General features: G+C 37.4%; 3 protein-coding genes across 7 annotated transcripts in view; 1 reads left to right on the top strand and 2 right to left on the bottom strand.

The window, feature by feature from the left end:
• Nucleotides 1-557, bottom strand: part of GTPBP1 (GTP-binding protein 1) — a 39,078-nt gene extending 38,521 nt beyond the window's left edge. For both annotated transcript variants that reach the window (XM_087347394.1, XM_087347395.1), the window contains exon 1: nucleotides 432-557. The gene's annotated coding sequence lies outside the window, so the exon portion shown is untranslated. The remainder of the gene's footprint in view (nucleotides 1-431) is intronic.
• LOC110836368 (Josephin domain containing) lies at nucleotides 488-15,020 on the top strand. Of its 4 annotated transcripts, none has more exons than XM_022077486.2 (5): nucleotides 684-827; nucleotides 1,138-1,245; nucleotides 1,332-1,549; nucleotides 8,508-8,688; nucleotides 14,476-15,020. In XM_022077486.2, the coding sequence occupies exons 2-5, from the start codon at nucleotides 1,138-1,140 to the stop codon at nucleotides 14,797-14,799; spliced, it is 831 nt and encodes a 276-aa protein (XP_021933178.1). In that variant the 5' UTR covers nucleotides 684-827; the 3' UTR covers nucleotides 14,800-15,020. The 4 variants fall into 4 exon arrangements, with proteins under 4 accessions (XP_021933179.1, XP_021933178.1, XP_021933176.1 ...); XM_022077484.2 differs by lacking the exon at nucleotides 684-827 and adding an exon at nucleotides 834-1,039; XM_022077485.2 differs by lacking the exon at nucleotides 684-827 and adding an exon at nucleotides 834-1,064.
• LOC147874115 (protein GVQW3-like) lies at nucleotides 11,408-26,043 on the bottom strand. Its single transcript, XM_087347398.1, has 2 exons — nucleotides 25,612-26,043; nucleotides 11,408-22,349 (listed from the first exon to the last, which is right to left on the bottom strand). Exons 1-2 carry the CDS (start codon nucleotides 25,783-25,785, stop codon nucleotides 22,341-22,343), a joined length of 183 nt encoding a protein of 60 aa, XP_087203524.1. The 5' UTR covers nucleotides 25,786-26,043; the 3' UTR covers nucleotides 11,408-22,340.
• Between the last annotated feature and the right edge of the window lie 427 nt (nucleotides 26,044-26,470).

Below are 26,470 nucleotides of genomic sequence, written 5' to 3'. Positions count from 1 at the left end.
CTGACAGGAAGATCATATGACTTGTATCCTACAACTGTGATTACTTGCAACTGGTTTCATATTCTTCATGACTGTCAGCTATCATGGACATAGTCCACTTACCACTGGTTTTATTACATAATGATCCTTCCCAGTATTATCTATTAAGATTATCAATGGTGGTGCTAGAGCCATTTTGGATTATTGTATGATACACTATTCAAATTTAAACTAAATTATTGCTGACAATTTGTCATTTATTAGTAATATCCGAAACACATTGCATCACTACTTGGTAAACAGATGGAATGTCAAATTGGTCAGTTGGAACTTGTAAACATATCTGGTTTCCGTCTTTCAGTGCTCTTTGTACAAAGCAAATGTTTCGGGGATTCTAATAACATTATGTTTAGCTTAAATAGAGTTTTAATGCTGTCACAAGGAATATTTACCTTACACGTAGTTATAACTGCTCAGCCGCATTACCCAACAACCACATACTTCAACCCGTCGATAGCACGAAAAATATCTGTTGTACGTCGTACGAATAGCCAACTTAAACATCACAACATTTCCTGATCTAGTGACTACTGCAAATGGAATCTGAGGTCCGTACTATTGTTATACATACCCAATTTATGCTTCTATAATCAGTGATTATCCGTAAAATTGTTTATAGATATAATTTCCAAATGACATCTTTCTGAAGATAGTCTTGTCTCCTGTGTACAAATACTGTATTTTGTTATGTTTGAATTGTTGTAACTAATTTGTACATGTCTATTTTTTGTGTTTGTGGAACATGATGGGAAATTTGCGTTGGAATCTTTATAGTTTTTGTTTGGAATGTAATAAACCTATAATTATAAAATTTGTATTTGTATAGAGTTTGTAAAACAAGTTATTCTATTGGTTTTGAATGACGTTCATGCAGTGTTTTAAATTTGGCACCATTTGATAGATTATCGACTACGCACTAATAAAATCGTGCATCTAGCATCGCACCAAAAATATAGTGTACATCATAAATAAATGTTTCTTCTGGGCAGTATATAACTCAGTAAGAACTGCAGTAAACAGAATTGGTAAAGATGGACTGTGTCATCAAATTTTATAGTAGTTGTATTTTTGCCCAACGATAACCCCTATTGTTTACAGATGCAGTCACTATGTTGGAAAAATACTGTGTGTTCCAAAAACTGTTTTGGTCATGGCGATAACAGAATAGGTGTGGCTATGAATGGGAATATATACCATGAGAGGCAGGTCAGAGTAAAGCTGGTGAAAAATAACGGTGGTGTATTTCCTTTAAAAATAACTGCTGAGCACTTGTGTGTGATTGTTCCAAACAGGTGAAGGAATTGTGTGCATTGCATGCACTGAATAATCTGTTTCAAGAAAGTGATGCATTCAGCAAAACACAATTAGATGCTATATGTTATTCATTGTCACCAAATATGTGGATTAACCCACATAAATCATTGTTGGGGCTTGGAAATTATGACATCAATGTCATCATGGCTGCACTACAGCAAAAAGGATATGAAGCCATCTGGTTTGATAAACGGAAGTGAGTTGTTCAGCTTTGGCTTGGTCACACAGCAGTTCTAAGATGTTTTCTGCCTTGTGTTATCACATTATCTGATCATTAGAATTGTACTTAGTCATTTTCAGCAACTTACAGTCTCACAAATTCTACAATTTTCATCTTTCACACTCAGTAGCAGCAAGGTGCTTTATTATGTTTTCATAAGTTTTGTAAGTCACAATGATTGACATCTTGTCAGAATTTGTTGAATTGACTTGTATTGTGCTGTTTCTACTTACAAGATTTTGATTTTGTGATGTTACTTAAATTACAATGACATATGTAAGATTTGACATAGTTGAGATGTCATTATCACATGGTTAGCACATTCGCTTTTGTTCAGCCGTTAGGTTTCAAATCTTGGTGCCTAGGGACCACCCGGGATAAAGTAAAGTAAAAGTAAAGCTGTCCCACTAAATGCCTTGCAGACGTTTGGGGAGGAGGGGGAGAGTTAGGTATAGCTCCTACTCATTCTTGACCTCGGCAGTAGATGGGGGTGAGTGGTCAGCATCACGCCCCTGCCATGCTTTTACCTCTGGGAAAGGACCCCGGTACCCATTGGATTGGAGGCTGAATGGGTCTCTGAACTGGTCTGGATGCAGAGGCTAGAGGAAAAGTTCTCTGCCCCCATTGGGGATCAAACCCCAGACATCTAGTCAATAGAGAGTCACTATATTGATTGAGCTATGCTGGCTCAGTGATAACTTAAATTGGGCTGCGACCACTTTCTTATACATACTTTCAAAATCAGCATTCATTAAATCATCGTATAATGTTTGGATACATAAGCCACAGGTAAATACAATCTTTCATGTTTAAATTCTACCAGAGTTGTAGGATTTGAGGTTTTCATGGCAGTGAGTCTGAAGATGGCTGTCTTCTACCAAAGTTCTGCCAAAACTGACATAGCTTTACATCAGCCATCATAGGTCCAAGTTCTGAAGATCATTATTATGAGCCATTCCATATGAAACCAAGGTGGAGTATTTGCATTGTTTTTTTTATTTTGATTATGTCATAGTACAACAAATTAATTCAAAAAATAAAATTGGAAGGATGTACCTTTGAAGGGAATGGTCAGGTTGAAACCTTGAAATTTTCTTGTTTACAGAACCCACTTAGTAATGACTGCACACAAAATTTCAGCTGCTGATATGCTGTGCAAGGGTACAAAACATTTGCTCAGAATTTGAGTACAATTCAGATTTGTTTCATGGCATATATGCGTGACAGTACACACCACTTGTGAAGTTCCTAGCTCATTAGAGACTAGTCTTTCACAGCTTTATGAATTTCTAGCTCTTATACTCTTTTGGAAGGCATTACAAAAATACAGTGCCACTGCTATCACATGCATGTGCAAAATTTGACTTTATAATTCATACCATTCCATTGAGAGTCAGAGGTCTTGGAACTTGTTGAAATTAGCAAGTTTTAGGGTTTCTGTTAATTAAACCAGCTTTAGTTCTGTAACGTGCAACAGGAACCTAGGAAGCTGCAAAGACCTAGTCTTTCATAACAGAAGCTTGTGGGGTCAAGTTCAAGGTGACTGGTACACCAATTTTGGCAAAATGTAGGTACCGTTTTGTACTAGAAGGTTGGCAAAGTACAGGTTACTTTTTTTAGGATCTTCCCATGTTGCTTATAATGTTTGTGCATAGTTAGGTTGTAGTATTAATACAAAAATTTAGAACAGTATTTGCCAGAATTACAATTTTTTTAGCTGCCATATGTGAAGAGGGAAGGAACTATGAAGTTAAATTCGTTTTCCCAGTAATCTTATACTGGGTATCTAAAAGCGCACAAAGTGTTGTATTGTGGTTTAAAGTAGCTTAATAAATGGCATTGGAAATAGGCCTACCAGCAGTCAAAATTGATCAATCCAAGGCACAGGTATGAAATGGACCAAATACAACTTCAGAGATATAAGACACTTCAAACAAGTCATCTTCTTCTTGCAACTAATGTAATCAGTAAATTTGTCACAACTAGGGCAGAGCAGGCATCCTTAAAGCATACACACATACTGTCTACATCATAAACAATTACTGAAACCAAGTCATTGTAAGAATGGGTGAGTTTGCCCTGTTAATCATCTTCTTAACATTGTGATGTATGCATCAGACATATAGGGTGTGAACTGGTGATCCCAAGGAAATGCTTCATGGAAATTTAAAGACATCATTCATGATATTTTGAAGATAGATCTATTCTGGGTGTGTAATAGTGATATTTGTATCATCAGCAAAGGGAATAGGTTTGGCTTTGGTTTTTTCAGTATGGTGTAGACACTCAACTGTTTCTTCGTAATACACAAATTTATTTTCAAGTCCAGGAAAAGAAACCCTCCTTTAATTCATTGTAGCATGTGTGCCTACAGTGCAGACGATGTCGATTTGGTTCTTGCTAAGCTTTTTTTTTATTCTAATCAGTAGATCTGAAATGGCTGTGAGACCATAAAATACCAATTATTTTACAAGTGTGCATTTATTTATATTCTTTTTTCCTTCATTCACGTTCAGTGAATGTGAGGAGCGCAGTTGGTTTTTCAACTTCAGTGAATGTGAGGAGCGCAGTTGGTTTTTCAACTTTTCCTTCCTCATCAAACACACACACACATAAAGCTTGGAATTTTGAAGTTCAAGGTTCACTTTTCATTGCATTATAATTCATGTTCTGATCTACACTTTGTCAAGACTGACAGGCAACTGATTTTATCTTTATCATTTCTGGTGATTGGGTTGCTCCTAACAGAGTGGAATTTTGTTGTTTCACATATGAAAACTTAGTAAGGGGATTCTGTCACCTCTGAATGAGACCTCCTGAAAAGATGTTATGTTGTAATAACAGTTTAATTTCGGTGACTTTATCCACTTGATAATGTGTGTTGATTTGACATGGAATGACTATTTACTTGTCAGAAATATACATTTCAGTCCATTGCACTCTTGGAAAGAAGTTTTGTTTGCATATACTTATATTAATGGCAACCTCAAAAAGTATTAGTAACAGTTTGTCAACATCAGACCCCGTATTTGGAATATAACTAACTAACTAGATGGCTTACCGAACCCGAAGGTTCATCACCGACTTAACCTAAGCCCTCCACCGGACCCTGTCCTGGGCCAACAAAATCCAGTTTCCTTCAACTCCTATCTCGCTTAGATCCCGCCTGAGATTATCCTCCCATCTACATCTAGGTCTCCCCAGTGGTCTCTTCCCTTCAGGTTTCCCAACCAGTACCCAGTGCACACCTCTTGTCCCATCCATGCGCGCTACATGCCCAGCCCATCTCATTCTTCTCGACTTAATCACCCTGATAATACTGGGGGAGGAGTACAGATTTTTAAGCTCATCATTATGCAGTTTTCTCCACACCCCATCGTCTTCCCTCTTAGGCCCAAATATCCTCCTCAACACCCAATTCTCAAACACCTGCAATCTGTGTTCCTCCCTCTGAGTGAGAGACCATGTTTTGCACCCATATAAAACATGCAGAATTATTGTTTAGTATAGTTTAATTTTCAGGTTCTTAGAAATCAGGTGGGAAGACAAAATATTTTGAACTGAGAAGTAGCAAGCATTTCCAGAATTCAATTTCCTTCTAACTTCCTCATGAGTGTCATTTTGATTTGATATTGTTGTTCCCAGGTATTTGAACTTTGTAACCCTTTCAAAGGACTTATTAGCTACCCTAAGATAATTCTACCCGCCTGTCTTCTGATGACGAGATACTAACATGTACTTAGTTTTTTCTGAATTTACTTCTAGCCCCACCTGTCTACTAGCCTCTAGTAAAACTTTTGCGTTCCTCTTTATTGTATTCATATCGTCCCCCAATAAATTAACATCATCAGCATATGCCAATAGCTGATGTGTCCCGTTCAATTGCAAACCCTCCTGCCTATCTTGGACTTTTCTGATAGCATATTCTAGCGCAAAGTTAAAGAGCAAGGGAGACAAAGCATCTCCTTGTTTTAGACCGTTCTTGAGGAAGAATGTCTCAGATACATATTTACCTACTCGAATTTTGCTACAGGTTTCATTTAAGCACATTTTTATTAGACTCACTAGCTTCTGTGGTATACCAAACTCAATAAGAATATTATGTTAAATATATTGAGTAAATAATTAATGGGGCATTTATATGTGAATCCTGAGAGAAACGTTTACCTACAGCTGGGTAGTATCAAATAATAGTCTGTTAAGGAGATTGGTTTTGGTTATTCTGTAGTGTATTTGGTGCATTTTCAAACAGCTGGCACATATGAGGTTGCAAATGCCATAGGGTCATTCCATGTCAAGTCAGAAAATGAATGTGGCATCACTGCCTCAGAATTTAATGACACTTGTCAGTAATAATGTGTGACTCCTTATGAATTAGTACACAAGCATTGAGTGTCTCTAATAAAACCATTTCACAGATATCAATTTTCAGGAAGTAAACACAACAGAAAAATGTGCCACATGCTATTTGCACAAAGTTAACATGGCAATAACTTCTGGAGCCTTTGATTTATTATTTTAACATTAACGTTAGCAGCCACCATCCCCTGCATAATTAGGGAGGCAATTGAGATATCCAAAGACCCACACAACTTGAACCATGAAGATGGCTATAGGCTAACCAAGGTCTGGCTTCCTGTTTTCCCCCAAACCACTAACACTACCAAGTTGATGAACAGCCTCCACTTCCTTCTACATAATTGCTGCAAATCCTTCCCCATTCCAACATGGTCACCAGAACCTTGTCACCTCCTCCCAAATTGTCACCTCATTTCCTCAACCACATCCTCCTCCCCATTAGATAGCAGCCTGTTCCTCTGCTCCACCAATCAGCACCACCAAATTTATCTCTCCACCCACTGTCTGCCCTGTAGAAAACCTCCAGAACTGGCCCCACCTCTTACCAAGCTTGAAAATGGCAACTACAATGTTTGCCAAAATGTTGACACTGAACTGTACTTACCCGAAAACTGAAGTTATACATTGAATTCCAGCCACGAAAACTTACAGACGAGAATATCTCAAAACTGTTAACAGATGAAAGTATGAAATTGAACACATTATCACCTAAAAGAGTAGTCTTAAAAGTATTAATATTGAAATTGCAGCTTCAGGCATTCCTCAGATAACTGAGGAGAATAAGATACAATTTCTTTTCCTTCTTTTTTTCTTTTTTGTAAAAAAAGTCCATTTGCATACATCATTTATTGAGGTCTGACAGCTCACACACTTATCATTTATGTCAAAGATGTATTGACATATGGTAAAAAATCAAAGAATAGCAGAGATTATAGATTTTTATGTGAAGTATCTTCTGCTTCTTTGATATACTGTCTAAAATCCACCTCTCTGTTGAAAAGAACAATTACCTAATTAACAGCTAGGTGGTCTGTGGGATGCTATACTTCAATATATATTTAGGTAGCCAAAGACCTCCTCAGCTTCTACAGATAATCCTCAATTGCATTTCTCTGTATGTGGGGGGAGAGAGGGATTTTGTTATCAGTAAAATGTAAAAGTATATGTGCCTTCATCTTCATACTCTTCTGAATCAGGAAAATGAATAATCCACACAGATAACTCTCATCTACAAGCATCTTCTCTGAATCCTGATCTAGATACAGTTCTGATCCTAAATTTCCATTTCCAATGGTAAGGTTTCAAGGAACCTGCAATTTCTGTTATGTATACGAGAAGACGAGTGGGCAACTGACCATAAATGTAGACCACACAGATGCTAAGATTATGGATGGTTCCATTTTAATGAACCCCGAAATTAGAGCACTAAACATGTTAGCATGTCAGTAAATGACATGAACTCTCCTATTATTTATTGTTTCAGTGAATCCAAAAATTTTACATGAAAATTACTGAAAAATGTTTAATTGCATTGTATCCGTATGTGAAAATTGTTTAGGTGTATATAAATATGCTCATGTCTTTCAAACTGCATTGTAAAAGCATAATATCAGCCAATAAATAAATAAAAATTCATATCTAAATTTAACAAGGCATTTATCAGTGTGAATCGGTAGTTTACTTGTGCCCATTTCAAATACTTTACAGCATTATACTCATTTCTAAATTGAAAATTTCAGAGTACAGCCTAACAACAGGAGGCCTTTCTCACTTACAGAATATTAGCTATTAGTTGTTAAGGGAGGCTATATAAAAATATTTATAAAAGAAAAATAAGAGGCCTTTGTGAAAAGATAAATTATGAAGATTATGTGGTCATAAGTCTAGTTCACTGACATTGTTTTCATGCAGTAAAACCTAGTACAATGGCCATGAGCCATGTTACATGATGCAATGCATGCTGTGTGTTGAAGTCCACATTGGACCAACTAGAAATACTGCTGCTGTAGCTTAAAAGACAAAGTGGACCTGTAAAGATTAAGTTAGGAAATATAAACATGGCATAGCAATTCTTCTGTACACAGAAATGCATGTAGGCCTTCACATAAAGTTGCAGTTTGTCTTGTAACAAAAAATTGAATTTGTTGACAAATTTTAGTTTCAACTCCCCCATCAGATTTCATGACTATTAGTTCTGCCATTTTGTTGTTGTTTCATGTGAACAGACACAGAAAAGGTAACAGGCACATCTTTGCAACTTTTAGTTATGAATGCATCAAGAAATTAAATAGTAAGGGGGTGGAGGGTGGAAAAGCTTAAGAATCTGGTTCTGTCTCTGTAGAAGAATAAATTGTGTTGAAATCTGAGGGAGGTGGAAGAGAAAATAATTCAAAGCGAGTCTCGCATCATCACTGAACCTGTTTATTCACTCTGCCCTTCATTTCTAAATGTATTATAGCTTGTATAGGTGAATAACAATGCATATACTCTAATTTGTTATTGTTTTTAATATGTCTCACAGCAGAATTATTTGTTTCAACTGCATAATGTGGAACTATATCCTTTGTCTTTTTAGAGACCCAAAATGTCTTAACCTGGATAACATTCTGGGATTCATATTAAATATACCAAGTGACTGCAAGTTGGGTTTTGTGCTCCTGCCCCTACGAAGACGACACTGGGTTGCAATCCGCCAAGTCCATGGAACATATTATAATCTTGACTCAAAGCTTGAATCTCCTCAGATTATTGGCAGGGTAAGTGGAAAGCTCTTTTGACATATGGCTGGTTGTTATGAATTTGGTAACTATGTTTTAAAATTTTAAATGACAAACACTGATGTATGCATTGAAGGATGTTAAATCCTTGCATTATTCTTTAATTTAGCAGTTACAGGAAGAGCTGTCTGAAATCAAACCTAGATTACTGGGAAATTTTCTCTGGTTCCAAAATGTGAAATGAAGCCTAATAAAATTACCTGTAATATTTGTAAATTGTTTACCATGAAAATGAAAAGGAAAAACAATTTAAAGCTGTCATTTGTGGTCTTCTTGGTTGTGATGCTGTATGGTCTTTTAGGTGGTTACCAGCATTTCAGAGGACTGTACTTCACCCTAAATATGGAGTTGGCAATGCCTCAAAAATGTTGGTAACCACTTACAAGACCATATGACATCATAACCCAGTATAGAAGACCACAATCAACACCTTCAATGCTGTGAGAACCTCCAATCTCTGAAAATTATCTGTAACAGTATTTTTGTTGTTCCTATCATTTTATTCAAAATTTATCTGAGAATATTTTTCTAGTAAAGTGGAAGAAGTTAATCCCAAAGGAAAATATGTGTACAGACATATATTTGGCTATTGAATAATGTAATGAAAAAGGGGGGGAAAGAAACGGTGATTAGAGTGTCTGTGGAAGAAGGTTGCTTGAGTTTGGAAGTGATGGCCATTTGGCGATCTTGGAGGATAGTGCAGTGTGGGGCAGCCTACTCTAATCTTGTACTATGAGAACATAGAATGCACAGTGGTTCTAACATTCAATATATAGTCATGTTTCACTAAATGACCAGTGGTAGGAAACTTTCTGTGATTGTTTTTTCTTTTCTTCTTCTTCTATGGCTCTCCGGTCCGTATTCGGTCCATGGCCTCCTCAGTTCTCCTCTTCCATTCGGTCCTATCCTACACTGCTCTGTTAGGTCCGTCTGTCCGAGGCTTTGATTGAGGTTTCGAAACATCTTCCTTTTTACGGTGCAAGGTTGTTAGCCTTGCGACCAACCCCCAACCTGGAGGACCAGGGTACCTGTCTTAGTCTGACCTCTCCCCCTCAACCAATCTGGCTAGGGAGGCCCTACCAGTACCTATGCTACCGCCAGCATAGCTCTTGGGTACTCAAGCCCCACCACTATGACAAGGTGCAGGTACTATTAAGTGGGGTGTGTTTTCTTTTATTATACCTATATTGATCATGTCCGGTGGCAGGCTTTGGTGTTGTCGGTGTTAGACCTGTAGGTTCTGCTACCAAGGAGTGTTAGTTAGGGAAATCCCCCCCACCCCCCAGGTAACAGAACTTGCAGAATTCCCCGTCCTCCTCCACACAGAGACCCATTTGTATGATACATGATTATTTGTCACAGTCATTGCATGATGATAGTAATAATGACAGGAACACAGAATAATTTTACTGGCTTGTGTTACCATGTGCAACTTTGTGTGGCCTTTTAAGGTTTTTCTTTCTCTCTGGCTCTTAGGCAATGATAAATTGGTAATTATGAGGGTGATGTCAAATAATTAAGAATTTACAGATCATGTTAAGGAATCACCCCCAGCATCTGCTTGTGACTGAAGAAAAAGAACTGTCAAGGTAACTGATATCCTTCTGAATGTGAAGCTATCATGGTTTTGAGTTGCCAACCTCTATCAGCAATTTCAAGAAATATTTAAAAATGTTATAATGTAAGTCAAATTATCAAAAATAATCATGTTTCAGTTTTATCTGCTATCTCCTACCTACTTACATAAATTTAGGGAGACTAGGTGTTCTCAACCTGCAAGCTGCATGAGCCCTCAAGTACGTTTTTGCAGCTTGCTTATGTTTTTTTATAACAGATGTGTCACTGCATTGAAAGGAATATTTCTGTGATATCAGAGAAAATATGTTTTATTAATGTCATGAATATTTGGCAAGAACTGTTGTGAGCAACTGTTTAGCTTAATGAAGAATATCAAATTAAGAATTTATAGACGAACACTTCAAGGAATGCATGCAAATCACAACCTTACTGCCTACTCAAAGATTTAAATTTTTTTTATTTATTGCCGCCTAGCAAATGAAGGGTATGTGCGTGCGTGCATGTGTATATATATATATATAGAAAGAGAGAGAGAGAGAGAGAGAGAGAGGGGCCTTTCCAATATTATAATAATACATTTCTTTGTTCTCCTGTAGCTAAAACCAGAAAGATTGTGATGTTCTGTAATAAGACTGAAATTAGTAACATGTTATATACATAAAATAGATGGGCCACTGCTTCATTCACATTAAACATTAATATTTGGACATAATATAATTAACGTGACAGTTAATCACTAAACTTTGATCAAACAACCAAGGCTGAACTCAGTTATATTAAATTCATGACAATGATTAAAAAGTACAGATCATCAAGACTGGGAAAGGAAACTGTGCCAATGATATTGTGTTATTGTTTGTTTGTAACAGTGATGTGTTCACTGCTCAGAGTATATTTCTCTACTCATACTCTTAACCCTTTGAAACCCAGTGGTAGCTATATGTATCATACAATCTCAAAATAAACAGTATTAACTAGTTGATTTTTATAATGGAGACAACTTGTTTTCTTTGAGGTAAGACCTCAATTTTTAAATATTCTTTAGATGAGTTTTGGCTTCAAAGGGTTAATTTGTAAGTAGGGAATTGACTCATTTGAATCAGACATAAAAATACCAATACTAGTCTCAAGTCAGTTATATTTAATTCCATATAAAGTCACCCCTTACTCTGAAAGTATTAATACAATCAAGAGAATTAAGTCATTAGTCCAAGGGACTTGCCAATGTTTTGTGCAGCTTGCATATATTTTTGTAACACTGTATCAAACCTGTGAGACAGGATACACACATGCGTACTCCACTATGGGCCCTCTTCTTATACTGCGTTTTTACCAACACAATGATAACCATAACACAAATCAAATTATACGTATAAAATATTCATAAATGCAGTTAAATTAATTTTATCACAAATTCCTCTCATCATTATGGCTCTCCATCTCTCCCAGCACAGACTTACAATAATAAATCAAACTTGCTGCTTGCACCTCTACTGAAAGACACTTTAACATCAAAAGGGCCAAAACTGAATTTAGTTGAAACAGCTTACTTTTGATGGTAACTGCACACACTAACCTTTAAGCCCATCATGGACTTTGAAGTAGAAGGCTCCAGACCATAAAGCTTGCCAGTCTTTGTGCTGTCACTCCCCTGACCAGACTTGGTCTTCATCAGAGCTCAACACAGATGACATGGGTTCTGGCTTTCTTTTTTCCCACATTGCTAGTGGAAAAGAGGGACAAAGGTGAGAGATACCAATGACTATTTAGGCCTGCTACTAAGTGTGATGTGCTCCACTGAACCTCTCCCTTAAACCCAGATTACTATGGGGACAGTGGTGCAGCACGTTTCTTACAAACAGAATAGCTTCCTGAAGATTTCTGTCTTCTGGGTTGTTGCGCTGTGTAGTCTGGTCGATGTTAACCAACGTTTCAGAGGTCATCAGGGTGATGAATATTCATCGCCCTGATGACGGAGGCAGTATGACCTCTGAAACGTTGGTAAACATCTACCATACTACACAGTGCAACAACCCAGAAGACAGAAATCTTCATACTCACCGCTGTGAAAACCTCAAATCTTACAGAATAGCTTCCTGTTATACTGTCCACCATTCAAATCGTCATTTGTGCTGAGGACTGCCACCATGAAAATGCACTTATGTTTGAGGGTAAGGTACCACATTGCAGATGCAATACTGATCTGGGTCCCCACATGGAAGTGTGCTTGGAGTCACCATTATACACAGATGGAGGCACTTCTGCTCACAAACACTATGTTGCTGGTGCTCCTTTATAGATGGGAATATCATTGCCTAGGATCAGTGATAGGAACTTCCATATATTACCGTGTTAAAATGGAGGAGAAAGCAGCTATCTCTCTTCCCCACCGAACCTGTCTGCCTAACTGATTGTTTGTCACATGGCTTGGCATCCCCACAAGATCAGCTGGCACTGATGTTCAACATAAGGTTTATTTTGAAGAACCATATTATCTCAACAGTGACTTCTCACCTGAGTGGGGGGAGGGGGGTAGAAGGAACCATGTGACATGGGTTGCTCTGGACTCTCACTCAGCAAAATTGGAAACAAAATATAACCAAGAAACATGTGTTCCACATGTACTTTATCTTCAGAACAATAACCAGTTACAAGTCAGTCATAAAATATAACCACTCTCTCTAGGGGAACAACCTATTGAAAACAATGGGACATAAAGATATCAGTATTGGTCTCATATAAGTTGTACCTCACCCCAGAGAAAATCACCCATACTGTAAATAGAATGGATGCAACTCAGAATGAAGTCACATGTTACAGAGATTGCAATCTGCAGTCTATCACATGTTTTGTGTGACACAAAGAGCTTTGGAATAGTGAGTCACCCTTGATGATGAAAAAATATTTACTGCATAACATTTACATAATTGGCAAATCAACAAATTTATTAAGGAAAGGAAAGAAATATGTGGACCTATTTGTCCATTTTTAATAAATTGAGATGAAATTTCAGTAAATGTCCATGGCAGCCTGCAAGTCAATAAGGGTTAGTGACCGTAAGTTTTGAAGTGTTGAGATCCTCCACTATGGTCAGAAGAGTAAAGATTAGAGAGCTGTTATTAAATGGTGATTCTCTTCTGCATTAACATAGTTTCTGTTCCAAAACAACTTATTAGTATTGTCTTGCTAAAGGAAAATCAAGAGAGAGGCTGTTTGTAATATATTCTACACATCATGATGAAAAAGGAATTTATGTTAAATAAATGATGATACCGACTGTATCATTGATGAAGTTCTTAAACATCTTGACAGAGAAGTTAAGATTTGGGCATACTTAGTTGTATTTGTTAAGTGTAAACTGTAACAAATATATGATTTGACAGAAGAATTCCAAGTAATGTATATTAAAGATGTGTTCTCTTGCTATATATGCTTAATAGGTATATATAAATAGAATTTACTTGGCTAACCCCATTATCATTACTAGTGTCATGTAAACTCCTGTTCCCAACTGTCAGTTTGAAAATATTTTCCCTACCCCACTTTCTGTTGAAATCTCCAAACAGAATTTGATACTTAGGAACTGATCAAGTACACACACTAGTTCCCCATGAAAGCTGTCCTTTGTACCATCACATTTATCCCCGATTGGTGCATGCACATTCAGAACAATATCACACCAACAACCTCTTATAGTAGCTGTCACCATATTGCATGCTTTAAGGTCACATCAAAAATGTACAATGCTGCATTGCAAACAGTGGAGCACAGAAGAAAAGACAGTTCACTTCTCACAGCATAGAAGCTTGCAACACTTTACTGGTGACTGAGAGCTATGTAGTAAGAGGTGCTGAAGTCCTTGAAGTGTGCAATTTTGTGATGGCTTCTATAGTCTTATTTATATAGAACAATGTATAATCTGGAACGTAGATGTATATAGCATTTATGGAAGCCTAGTTGCTGCTTATAGGTTAGGGGAAGGTTTCCAGAGATCACCATAAAGACATATAAGAAGGTGATTTGTAGCTCCACACATTCTCTACCTCAGCTCTAGACAGTGGTGACTGAGCAGTTAGCATTGCACTCATGCTGCTTTGCTCTTACTGTGAATCAAATGTCAGCCTTCCAACTACTTGTAGGGTTGAATAATAAAGTGAACGTCTTGAAGTGTGATGGTTTTCACTGCAGGGAGGGGACATCACTACATACCTGTCTGAGCAACTTGAGTGCACAGAAAAAGAACTGTTTGTCGTTGTAACAAGTGATGTGGAGCAGAATCAGAGCTGGCAAAGTGATTCTCACCTGGAAGGAAATGGTGTGGAGCCTGTGTCAAATAACCATTCATTAATACCAGATTTTAGTAATACCCTCAGCAGTACAGGTCAAGGTAACAAATCAAATATTGACAGAACAGCAGTAATGGACGAGAATATGGACTCTATCACACAGCAGCTACTATGCAACATTACGAACAAACAGACAAGTTCTTCTCTTCTAGAATTAAATAGGTAGTGAATGTGATAATGTTGTTTCTTGTGAATAGTTCAGCTAATGGTATTTGGTGACAAGACTTGGTATGAAATATGTGCACAAAAATAAATGTTTCATGGCTGAATGTTGTGATTTTATTGCTGCCACATCCTGGTGGATGGTGACTTAAACGTAATCTTACATCATTACTACAGCATTTTAAAACAAATGGCAATATAAAATAAACCACAATATGAAACACATTTTTTGTCTTATAATTTTTGACAAGGTCTATTGTAATTGATCCTTTTAATATCATTCCTTCTTATACTAACGAGCAGACACAACCGACCGTTTGGTGCATGTTACAAAAACGTTTGCACTTAAAACCATACAGATTTACCATTGTGCAAGAAATTACTGACGAAGATAAAGTGGCTCGTCAGAAATTTTGTGCAGAAATGTTGCATCAGATAGGGGAAGACGAAACATTACTGGACTACATAATCTTTAGTGATGAATCAACATTTCATGTCAGTGGTAAGGTGAACACCTGCAACTGCAGGATTTGGGGCAGCGAAAATCCACGTGCATCTCTGGAACATGTTCGTGACAGTCCAAAGGTGAATGTGTTTTGTGCCCTTAGCAAAGTTAAAGTGTACGGCCCGTTCTTTTTCCATGAGAGAACCATCAACGGTATTGTGTATCTGGATATGCTCGAAAATTTTCTCATACCACAATTAGACGAAGATTACCAAGAAGGACGCATTCACTTCAAGCAAGATGGCTCGCCACCTCACTGCCTCACAGAAGTCCGGGATTTCCTCAACAACCGTTTCCCAGGTTGGTGGATTGATCGAACAGGGCCAATAGCATGGCCATCTCGTTCTCCAGATTCGACACCTCACAATTTTTTCTTATTGGGTTTCATTAAAGATCGTGTGTTTGTTCCACCCTTACCTGCCAATCTCACCGAGCTCAAAGCTCAAATCACCGCCGCAGTTGCAGAGGTGACACCGGATATGTTGGATCGTGTTTGGCAATAAATTGATTTCAGGTGGGATGTCTGCCATCACCAATGGCAATCACATTGAACCAAAATGACTGTTTGAGGTAAAACGTGATTTGTTTTGCTACAAAATGACACCTCAACCGATTCTGTAAGCCTTCTGAATACATTTCTATACACTTTCAAAGTTGTAAAGTTCTTTTAGAATCACCCTGTATATATAATCAGTTGACCATTATATCCGGATAGGGTAGTCACTACTCCCTTCCACAAAATTTGATGTCAGCATGCTTGGAATTCAGGTGGCCAAGTGGTCCAAGTGGCCAAAATGTAAATAAATCATTCACATCTATGCCAGTATTTCAGATACATTGGGTCAGAGTCAATGGCTTCCACTTCAGAAGCTGTCATAAATATGCTGGCTAGCAGAGGGAATAACAGGGATTCCATAGCAGCACCTTGTACTTGTCAGAATTTTGCTTGGTGTATGAAGGTGTAGTTGGCACACTGTGCTATTAGGCCAGAGACATTCTGTAGAAGGTCTGATGTCATTCTGTGCTCCTAGACAATATACAGTTTGTACTGGGACTCTGGTGAAGAGTGATTCCATATCAAAGGTGATGAGGATGTCATTCTCTGCTTTGAATCAAATATTTCCCATGTTTCTGTAACAACTTGTTTCAACTTATAAAATGAGGTTGGAGGAATATCAAAATCTCTCTAGCATGTCCAAAGCAACTTTATTTTGCTCAGGTTTAATGTAGTGACACACGTGGATTTTTTTTGCATCTTCTTCCTTTTCATGGTTGTCTGATAACCAAACCTCTCCATAGCCACTCCTTCATATTTCCTTCAGAGCCAGTAGTTCTAACATGCCACCAGCTCTAGCAAACCTGTGGATTGGGAGCCAAATGTTTTGGCATACCACAACAGGTGGCTGGAAGTGCCAGCCAACCTGAGGACAAGAGTGACCTACATGTAGCCCATTAGTAGGCTGAAGCTATACAAAGGGGTTCTCCAATACAGAGCCTCCTTTTTGAATATGATTTATTTCAGTACCTCAGGGGGACTGATAATATCAGTACCAGGCAACCTCAGCTGCTAAGATTATCTCTTGGCAGGGAGCCAGTAGTTCTGGTATGCCACCTCAGGGAGCTGACATCATCAACCAACCTTGGGCACAGAATTACTGTTGATTCACTGACAAACTTCTATCAGACTACATTGCACAGCATCCCAGAAGACAGCTATCTTCAAATTCATGAACATTGTTGAAAAGTACACACCACAAAGTTCAGAAAAGGAAACCACATCAACAGAACTCCAAAGAGTTCTAACAATGGTGCATTAACATTCAATATTGCTGTTTTTGTGGACATGATCCACTGTACAATATACTAAAATGACAATGTGTGTAACTTCAAGCTCTTGCAGTGACAAAATACAATAAAATCCTCTCAAACAACCAGCGATGTCAATACTGAGCCTTAGTACATTTCAGAGACCTTATCTGTCTCCATCATCATAGAATGATGTGATGAAACCATTTGCTCAGAGTCACTGCACCTGGAACTTTGTCTCAGAGCGACCCAACAAAACCTGTCTAGAAAGAGCCACTCATCTACTTTCATTCAGGAAGTCCTGTCACCTTCACCAGCGGTAACACCTCCAGTTTCTAACTATTCTCTGTGTCACTTTACACAGTCCTTCATACTGGTAGCCACTCTCCAGTTTTTTGTTGTTGTTTCTGTGTTGCTTAACCTCATTTGTCTTATGAAGAAAGTTAATGAGGAGATACCAAGCCTGACAGAATGAATCCGTCTGTTAAAATTGGTGGGGTGCAAATGAACTGATTTACTGTACTGACATAGCTGCTGGGACCAATTCTTTATTTGAGAAGTTAATCACTGTAACACTAGGTCAGATGGTACATAGGAAACCAACCCACAGAGGCCTCTACTTCCACACTATGTCACATCATCCAGCACAAAATAAAGGACTGTCTTATTCATGTCGATTGGCTGGGCAAGACTAACTGTGATCCAGTCCACCTGGAAGGAGTAGTTCACCATTTTTGGAAATGTTTTAAAACAATGGTTACAGCACAATGGAGATACAGTGCACCCTTCACCCAAAAAGGAAATAAAGCAAAAGACTCTGGACAGTAAACCAACTGGCATGGCCATAATACTGTAAATGCATACAGTCTCCAGAAGGATTAGCAGGCTGCTGGCCAAGTATAACATTAAGATCATAAGTCAGCTAGCAAAGAAAAGTAACAATAAGTTAAGATCAGTCAAAGATAATAAAATATGTGTTGGGCATTTATTGTATCCTATGTGAGTGTAGCAAGGTGTATGTAGGACAGACAGGGCATACTATAACAACCAGATTCAAAGGAATTCAAGTCCACAAATCAGAGAAATCTGCAGTCACAAAACATTGCATAGAAACAGGTCACAAAATTGATTTTCGTAAGACCACTCTTGGGTTGCTCTGACATGAAGCTCCAGGTGCAGCAACTCAGAGTATATTAATCCAAATCCTTCAATTGCAGTTTGATACTGGTGTTGGCCCTTTCTATCATATCTAACAGAGTAGGCATTATCACATGATTATGGAGAAGAACCATCTCCCAAAATGTATTGTCATTTTAGAACACTGAACAATGGATCAAGTACACAAAAACAGCAATTTGTATGCATCAACAATATTTTGTATTATTGTTTGCTTATAACAGGCATTCAGTGCTCAAGGTATATTCTTACTTACACAAATCTCTTCATTCATAATTGCTGCAAATTGGTCATCTGTGCCACTAACATTTGTATAGATATGTGAGGGCTTGTTTCAACATGGAGTCTATCTAGTCTTGATTTTACAAACTGAATTATACAGGTTTTTTTATGAGTTGACCTACTCCATCCAAAATGCCCGCAAAATGATCACCTGAGCTCAGAAGAGGAAATGAAGAAAATAAGAACTGTTACAGTTGAACCACAACTTCAGGCTTGCCAATTCTGATGAAAAATGAAGTGGTTACATACTTTCATGTAAAGTGTCTATACAGAATTTTAAAAAAAACCCATTGCACAGTTGCAAAGTTGTTACATGCTGACAGCCAAACGGTGACAAAGCTAATAGGGAGTTTTTGAGACATTCTTTGTGAATTTGGATAGATGTACTGACACAGTTGCTTCTGACATAGGTTATGGTCTGATTCTACAAAATTTACCATTTTAATAAGAAATTTACTAAATATGACATGACAGATGGGAAATGTTTCTCTCTTATTCTATGACAAGAATTATAAATGCATAATATATATTATAATTACAATAGAATTTACTTACATTCCACAGATCCTTCATATGTCTAGGTCAAGGATGTAGAACATGTCATAACATAAATACAATATTCGTTTCTAATACAAATATAAATGCACAGTTGTGACTAATCTATAGTTTACTACAGAATTACAGTAAAAATAATAAAACAAGAAAGCATCACCACTATTAAAAAATTAAATCCGTGGTGTAACAGCTCCAGAGAGCCAAAGCCGACTAACTTCACTGCTGGCCTCACGTTCACATGCCTAAGCAGAGGTGAACGATCATCCAACCAGATATAGGGTGACGTGTGATCAGCACGACAAACCCCCAGCCATTGATACCACTATTACTCCTGTGTAATTATAATAGTTGAGAAATTTTAGTTGATGTAAATTTGTATACAGAGCAGAACTGAGATAAGAAGACGCTCTTTTGGTGCTGGCTTGAACTTTTTCATATAATGATTTAGACTTTTGATATTCCAGTATTTTAAACTAGTACAGCACTTATTTTCATGTCATTTGATTCCTAACTGATAGATAGTACACATCCTGATCACCAGAAATTACGTACATACATGTTACAAATCATATAATGTCTTTCAATTCAGTCATGTTTTTAAGCATACTAATCACACAGTTCTCTGTATAGTTAGGGGAAGAAGAATAAATTGCGTTCAACCAGACTGTACAGCAAAGAGGGCAAGAAATGGCATCCACAAGCAGGGATACAAAAGGATGATTAAGAGATCAAACTTATTCCAGATTCTGACTCAGAGGATTATGACAAAACATGAGGAGGCGGATGGCCCAACATGACAACCCCAAATTCCACTCTGAGAAGCAACACAAGGGGTGCACAAATGGGGTAGATAGATGGGTCAGGCAAACAGGAGGGTCATGTCCATACACCAGACGGAAGGTGATGAGGACGTGCAGATTACACCATGCTCACTTGTATCCAAATGGGTGCAAGTGGAGTCAACTAACAGACAGGCAAAATAAGTATGTCCATCACTTCTCTGGTAACATACCTGACAAAAGGCACAATATGGCATGTCATATCAACAAGGACTTGACACCATACAACATTTTCATGTTATACTTTGCATCAGTCATCACTCTGCAATACTTGGACGCACTTGGCAAAGGACCTTCTGCTCTATCTGATGTCACTGAATCTGAAATGTTTGTTTTTGGTGATTATCATCCAAATGGGATATGACATACAGGACAGCCAAACAGTTTATTGGTCAATTATTAAACAGTTCCTCACACCTTTCTATGGCACAATAATGAAATGTGACAGGTTCTTTTAAATTATTCAATTCTTACATTTCAAAGCAATTATAGTGCTAATGCCAAAAATTACCCAAACTACTATGAAAACAGAGATTTTTTTAATCCTTCAATGCCTACTCAAAATACTATGCTCCTTTTGAATATTTGGCTGCAAACTAAATTATAGCCTTTCCAAGGGAAGGGTCAATTTCAAACAATATATGCCCAAGAAACAAGAATGCTTGGAATAAGAATTTACAAATTACAGAACAAGATTGGCTACACATGTGACAGTGAAGTTTATCTAGGGAAGGACAGGACATGAGCAACAGATGTAACCACATTTACTACCATATAATGAACAACTGAACAAGGTATGCATGTACTGACAAATGTACACAGTCCACCAGCAAAAGAAGGTACCATTTGTGATGAACATGAAAACACTTTTAGACCATAGATTGTTCAGAACTATAACTAGCATATGAAATTTGCTGACAGAATGACCACCAGTTACTCAATCCAATGGCAGACATGTAAGTGGACAAGAAATTTTTCAACCTGTTAGAAACGACTATAAGAGAACAGCTCCATTCTCCTGACATTTTATGGTGCAAAAATGGCATGTAGGAACTTCCAACTTGCCCTCACGCAGAACTTGATTCAAAATGCTGGGAATTTACCTTGTCCCCATTGTCCCATTGGCAGACCAGCTGCTGCAGAGAAAAGCTACTAACCCTGAGAAAATTTCAGCAATCACTGGCCAATTCATTTTCCCAGAGTGAAATGTCACACCTGCTCCATATGTAAAAGGGTGCAAGTGAAGTGTAAAAATAAGGTAAAGCAGTCCTGCTACACACCATGCAGGTTGCTTGGGGAGGGGGAGAGGGGGTATAGCTCCTACTCATTCTTGACCTTGGCATAGATGGGGGTGAGTGGTCAGCATCATGACCCAGCCACGCTTCACCCCTGGGAAAGGACTCTGGTACCCATTGGATAGGAGGCTGGGTGGGCCCCAGAGCCAGTCTGAATGCAGAGGCTAGAGGAAAAATCTTTTGCCCCTGTTGGGGATCAAACCCCAATTGTCCAGCCTGTAGCTAGTCAGTATACTGACTAAGCTATCCTGGTTCCATGAAAGTGAAGTGTGAAGAATGCAAATTTAGGGCCGTGCAGTGGTGAGTGTTTCAAAGTGTACCATAAAATTTACAAACTGTATACTGAAGACTGCTGGTAGGCTTCAAAACCACAAAATACCAGACAGGTATGCTAAAATTTTTTGGCATATTCTGCAATGTTTTTCACTGGGTGAAATGCATCAGTAATGAAGCACACTAAGCCCAGCATATGGTTCTATCAAGATTAAATTTTGTGCCACTGTGCAGTATAATTTTAATAAAACTTTATCACATATTGGTCACCATTAGCATTTACTAAGCACAACAATAATTTATCAATTAAGTATCCACCGAACACCAAACCTTTTTGGAAAACAAGTGAGAACAATTAAAAAACTTTAACCTTACAATCCCATAATTGAGGCATGCCAGTAGCTTTGCAAAACATTACCAAATATAAAATATTACTTCGTGACAGGAATTCTCAGAAAGATGCACCAAAGCCAGATAAGCTAGAGTCCACTGTATAAGTCCACATCAAACAGACAGTTAATTTTTTAAGTCGCTAATGCTTAGTTACAAACACACATCGATAAACCTAACCCAAGTGTGGAGTAAGGATAATTACCGCTGTCACTATAACAAACAGTTGAAGCGTGATCGCACACTCCTCTACACCAACGTAATTACGTCTAACCAGCAACAGGCAAGATTCATACCACAGATAACACAACTATACTATAGTGTTCGACCCTTCAATAATTCTTGCTGGTTGCATACATAGCGCTGTCTACACTGCTAATTCCGACGTCACGTCAATGCTTCTCTCCCTTATTAGAAACGCTGACTATACCACCTGAAACAGACAAATAAATGTAATAAAATAAAAATAAACACAAGAGGAATACAAAACCAATATAGATAATAAAAGGCACTGCAACTTCTTGAAAACAAAAAAAAACCTGTAGTTTAAGCATGGGCAGCAATAACCTGAACATAAGAAACATTACAAAAGATACTGCAAAATACTAACCAACATCATCCAATTAGCTAAATGTTAACATTACAACAACAAAATTAATGGTTCTAACAACAAAGTAAACACAGTATGAAATTAAATAGGCAAAAAATTAAGTACTTAAAAAATAACCTGCATCCAAGACAATGATTAGGAAATTTGTTAACCAATTGACACTGCAAATGCCTTCAGTATCTACATTAGAAATGTAGCTGATAATTCTTGAAATAGCCAGAAACAACTTTTAACTATACAAAATTTATAACAAATGCTTTTCCTTTAAATTTACACAATTTAATTATCAAGCCAGTAACTGTCAAGAAAATTAATAACATTAGGTCTCTTAAAAGTAAAAATTTATCTGAATATGATATTTCAAACAAAATAGTAAAAGAATGTTCACATGCAATAAGTATTCCAATAAGTCATACTGTAATTATACTTTACTGGGATACTGGGAAAGACCCGTTCTTCAAGTGCCTGAGCACTGTGGGTAACAACTTTTCATTGGCTTGATCTATGGACATTCGATAGGACTCTTTGAACGAGGGATCGGCCGCAAGGCCTCTACCTGTACACAGGACAGCACAACACAGAAAAATGTGGATAAACATCCATGACTTGAGTGGGATTCGAACCCATGGTCCCAGCAACCATGCGGCCACTGCGGACCCAATTATTCTTTACCCAGGAAAATTGCCAGAAAGATAAAAATACTACAGAGTGAAGCCTCTTTATAAAAAGGTGACAAATCATGTTAGCAAAATACAGACCTGTAACTTTAATGTCAGGTTTTTCTAAATTTCTTTTTTAAATAGCAATGTTCAAAAGAATAATTTCCAACTTGAACTCTATACAATTTTAACAAAAGAGCAATTTGGCTTTAGGAAAGAAAGTAATACAAGCAAAGCCACATTTAAATTAACTCAAGCAAATTTAGAAGCAATTAAAAAACGATTAGCAGCAGAAATTTTGTGACCAAGCCAAAGCTTTTGATTGTGTTAGCCATATGATTTTATTATATAAAATAAAATCTTATGAAATAAATAACAAGGTATTTTCATGGCTGGAGTCATATCTCACAAACAGAAAACAAAGGGTCTATGCAACATCACGAAGCAGCTCATATAATTTTAAATATTCAGATTGCCGAAAAATGCAGGTGCTCCACAAGGGTCCATTTTAGGTCCACTTATCTTTCTATTGTATATTATTGACTTTCCTCCTAACATAAACTCAGATTCTACACCTATACTTTTTCTGATTATATTATTTCAAACAAAATTAATGAAAATAATTTACAATTATTAGCAAATAAAACTTTTACAACTATGAACAGATGGTTTATAGCCAAAAAACCTTCTCTAAATTTTGACAAAATAAACGTTATAAATTTTAAAACCAATATCAGAAACACAGTCTTAATATTCAGTATGAATATAAAAATATTGATGAAAACAGAACAACTAATTTCTTTGCCTTCAAATCGATGATCATCTGAATTAGAAGTCATATAGAAATGACCTTACCAAAGTTTAATTCTGCATGTTATGCAAAAATATCATTCATGTTTATAAAAAATAATGAACTTTCAAGAACAGTATATTTTGCATACGTTCATTCAATCTTGTCCTATGGTATAATATTCTGGGTTAATTCACAAGACAGTGGCAAGGTGTTTATTATACAAAAGAGGGTAATAAGTTTAATGTTAGGATTACATAAAACAGAATCATGTAGATATACATTTAAAAAGCATAATATACTGCCTCTTGCATGTGAATATATTCTAGCAAATTGTGCATACATTGTTGATAATTGTAGTTCTTTTAATTCCAATTTTAATATACATAAAATCAATACTAGGAGCAAATGTGATCTGCATAGACCTAGTGCTAAGCTTAATGTAGACCAAAAAGGAGTACATTTCCCCTGAAAAGAATGGAGCCTTTAGCAACACTGTGTGAGGGTAACACTGTTCAGCCCACAAGTCCAGGTGTTCCCAAAAGGTCATCATCTTATATTTTGAGCACAGTCTCTGGTTCCTGAATTTTTTATATGGTTTGAATTGTCAGAGTGAGAAGATACATGAAATGTAAAGTATTTTTTCAGTTGCTGAAATTAATCAATGTGGAACTGCTATAAATGTCTTTGTTATACACTGAATCTTGCAGATGACACTTATATGGTGATCACACACTGAACAGTACAAGATTACAGTACTCCATATTGAACAATAAGCAATGATTTGGAAATTTAACTGGAGGTTTAAGAAATGTGAACATGCAGTAAATAGAAATCCCACACAGTAACCATACTTAGATGTAAAGTGGCACTTAACATGCTCACTGCTTAAAATTACTATGCATGCAGTCACTTGCCACACCAGATTATTTTAGAGAAAGCAGATAAAACTTAAAGCATCTGATTGTTAACTGGGGCCTATTATTTAACCCTATGCCATCCCTAATGCTACAGAATAATCATGACTTTAAACCCAGTCTATACTTCAAACCTGCACTATATTTCATAAAATTGGAAAGCCATCTTCTTTGTGGTACACAAATGCCACATATGGGTGTTATTGTCAGCAAGGCTGCTAGGGGAATGACAAATGCAACAATGGTATCAAAAGTCACTGTCACAACAATTCAGCCCAGTTATCCTGCTTAACTGCTGCAACAATGTGCTTAAACACTATCCTCAATTTAGTGTTGCAACAATTTGATTCAATAATTACCCCAGGTCATGAGGGTTGCCTACTTCCTTGGGAAAATATGATAGACAGACATGTATGGGCCCATAAGGCATTCTTTGTTCATGTTTGAGTGCAATAAATACCTAAAAAGAGGTGCAAAAGACTCAGGCTGTGGCATCCAAAATAGCAATGCATGGGTGCTAGGAAATGCGACTCATCACATCCCCACCACATTCCTAGACAAAATTACAAAACTGAGACAAGGAGGGCAAATGGAAACAGAGAATGGAAAGGTATAGTCCAATGGAGAATACAAATTTTCTAAAGACATGCTTTGTAATGCTCCTTGCGACGTTCTTTTTTATCATCTGACAGAATTTTTGGAACCATTTTTGCACAAACCTTTGTCATGTTCAAATCTTTCCTTAGAATTCGTCGAACACTTTCCTTGTCCAAATTGACTTTCTCAGCTACTGTTCGAACACTCAACCTTCGGTCTTTTCGAATCACATCTTGCACTTTTTTCAATTTTGTGATCGGTAACAGCTGTGCATCGACGTCCTGGGCGAACATCATCTTTCACGCATTCTCTGCCTTCCGAAAATCGTTTGTGCCATTCAAAAACGCGTGCACGAGACATGCAATCTTCACCGTAAGCCTAAGTCTACAATTGAAAAATTTCCGTCGCGGATTTCTTCAGTTTAACAAGAAACTTGATGTTAACTCGTTGTTCACTTTTGCAGTCAGACATTTTCCTGCCGAAGGTAAAAACACGTCTGAACAAAATCACTCGTCCACTGCTACTGATCTGTACAAAAACATTCGTCCACTGCTACTGAGTGAAGCGAACAAGTTGAAACTTGCGTCACTGGAAGAGGACAGATCAAGGTCAAATATGGTCTGCTTATTTCGCCCTCACCATAATTGTTTGCCTACTTACAGCATCAGTCTCGTTATTTTTGTGGCAGACCTTGTATACTCACTGGCCTTGGCAATCTTTAAGTGCTGATATATAAACCCATGGTTTTGCCTTATTCTCGCTTTATTTAACAATCTTTCTTCAGGTTAAAGTGTCAGATGAGAATGATTAATAAACTGAAAGGATGTGGGAGCAACTGAAGAAAAACATGAAAAGCATTTGTCAAAAAAGCCAGTCTGGGCAAAGCTATCGACCCACACTTCAAAAAAAAGCACAAATGCTAACCACATCACCATGACACTAAATTCAAACCCCACCCTACAGGTGTCAGAAATGTTTACT

This window comes from Zootermopsis nevadensis, unplaced genomic scaffold (genome assembly GCF_977971745.1).
Source record: "Zootermopsis nevadensis isolate Lab colony 2312 unplaced genomic scaffold, Znev_1.0 Znev_ptg000011l, whole genome shotgun sequence".
NCBI lineage: Eukaryota > Metazoa > Arthropoda > Insecta > Blattodea > Termopsidae > Zootermopsis > Zootermopsis nevadensis.
The sequence above is the reverse complement of the archived record's forward strand: the minus strand, read 5'-3'. Positions and strand labels throughout refer to the sequence as shown.

Bases quoted from the DNA above. Each gene is read 5' to 3' on its own strand.
- LOC147874115 (XM_087347398.1), bottom strand. From the start codon at position 25,785: ATGATGTTCGCCCAGGACGTCGATGCACAGCTGTTACCGATCACAAAA.
- LOC110836368 (XM_022077486.2), top strand. From the start codon at position 1,138: ATGCAGTCACTATGTTGGAAAAATACTGTGTGTTCCAAAAACTGTTTT. The intron at 1,550-8,507 runs GTGAGTTGTTCA...TTGTCTTTTTAG, and splicing joins ATCTGGTTTGATAAACGGAA to AGACCCAAAATGTCTTAACC. The intron at 8,689-14,475 runs GTAAGTGGAAAG...TTTTCACTGCAG, and splicing joins CTCCTCAGATTATTGGCAGG to GGAGGGGACATCACTACATA.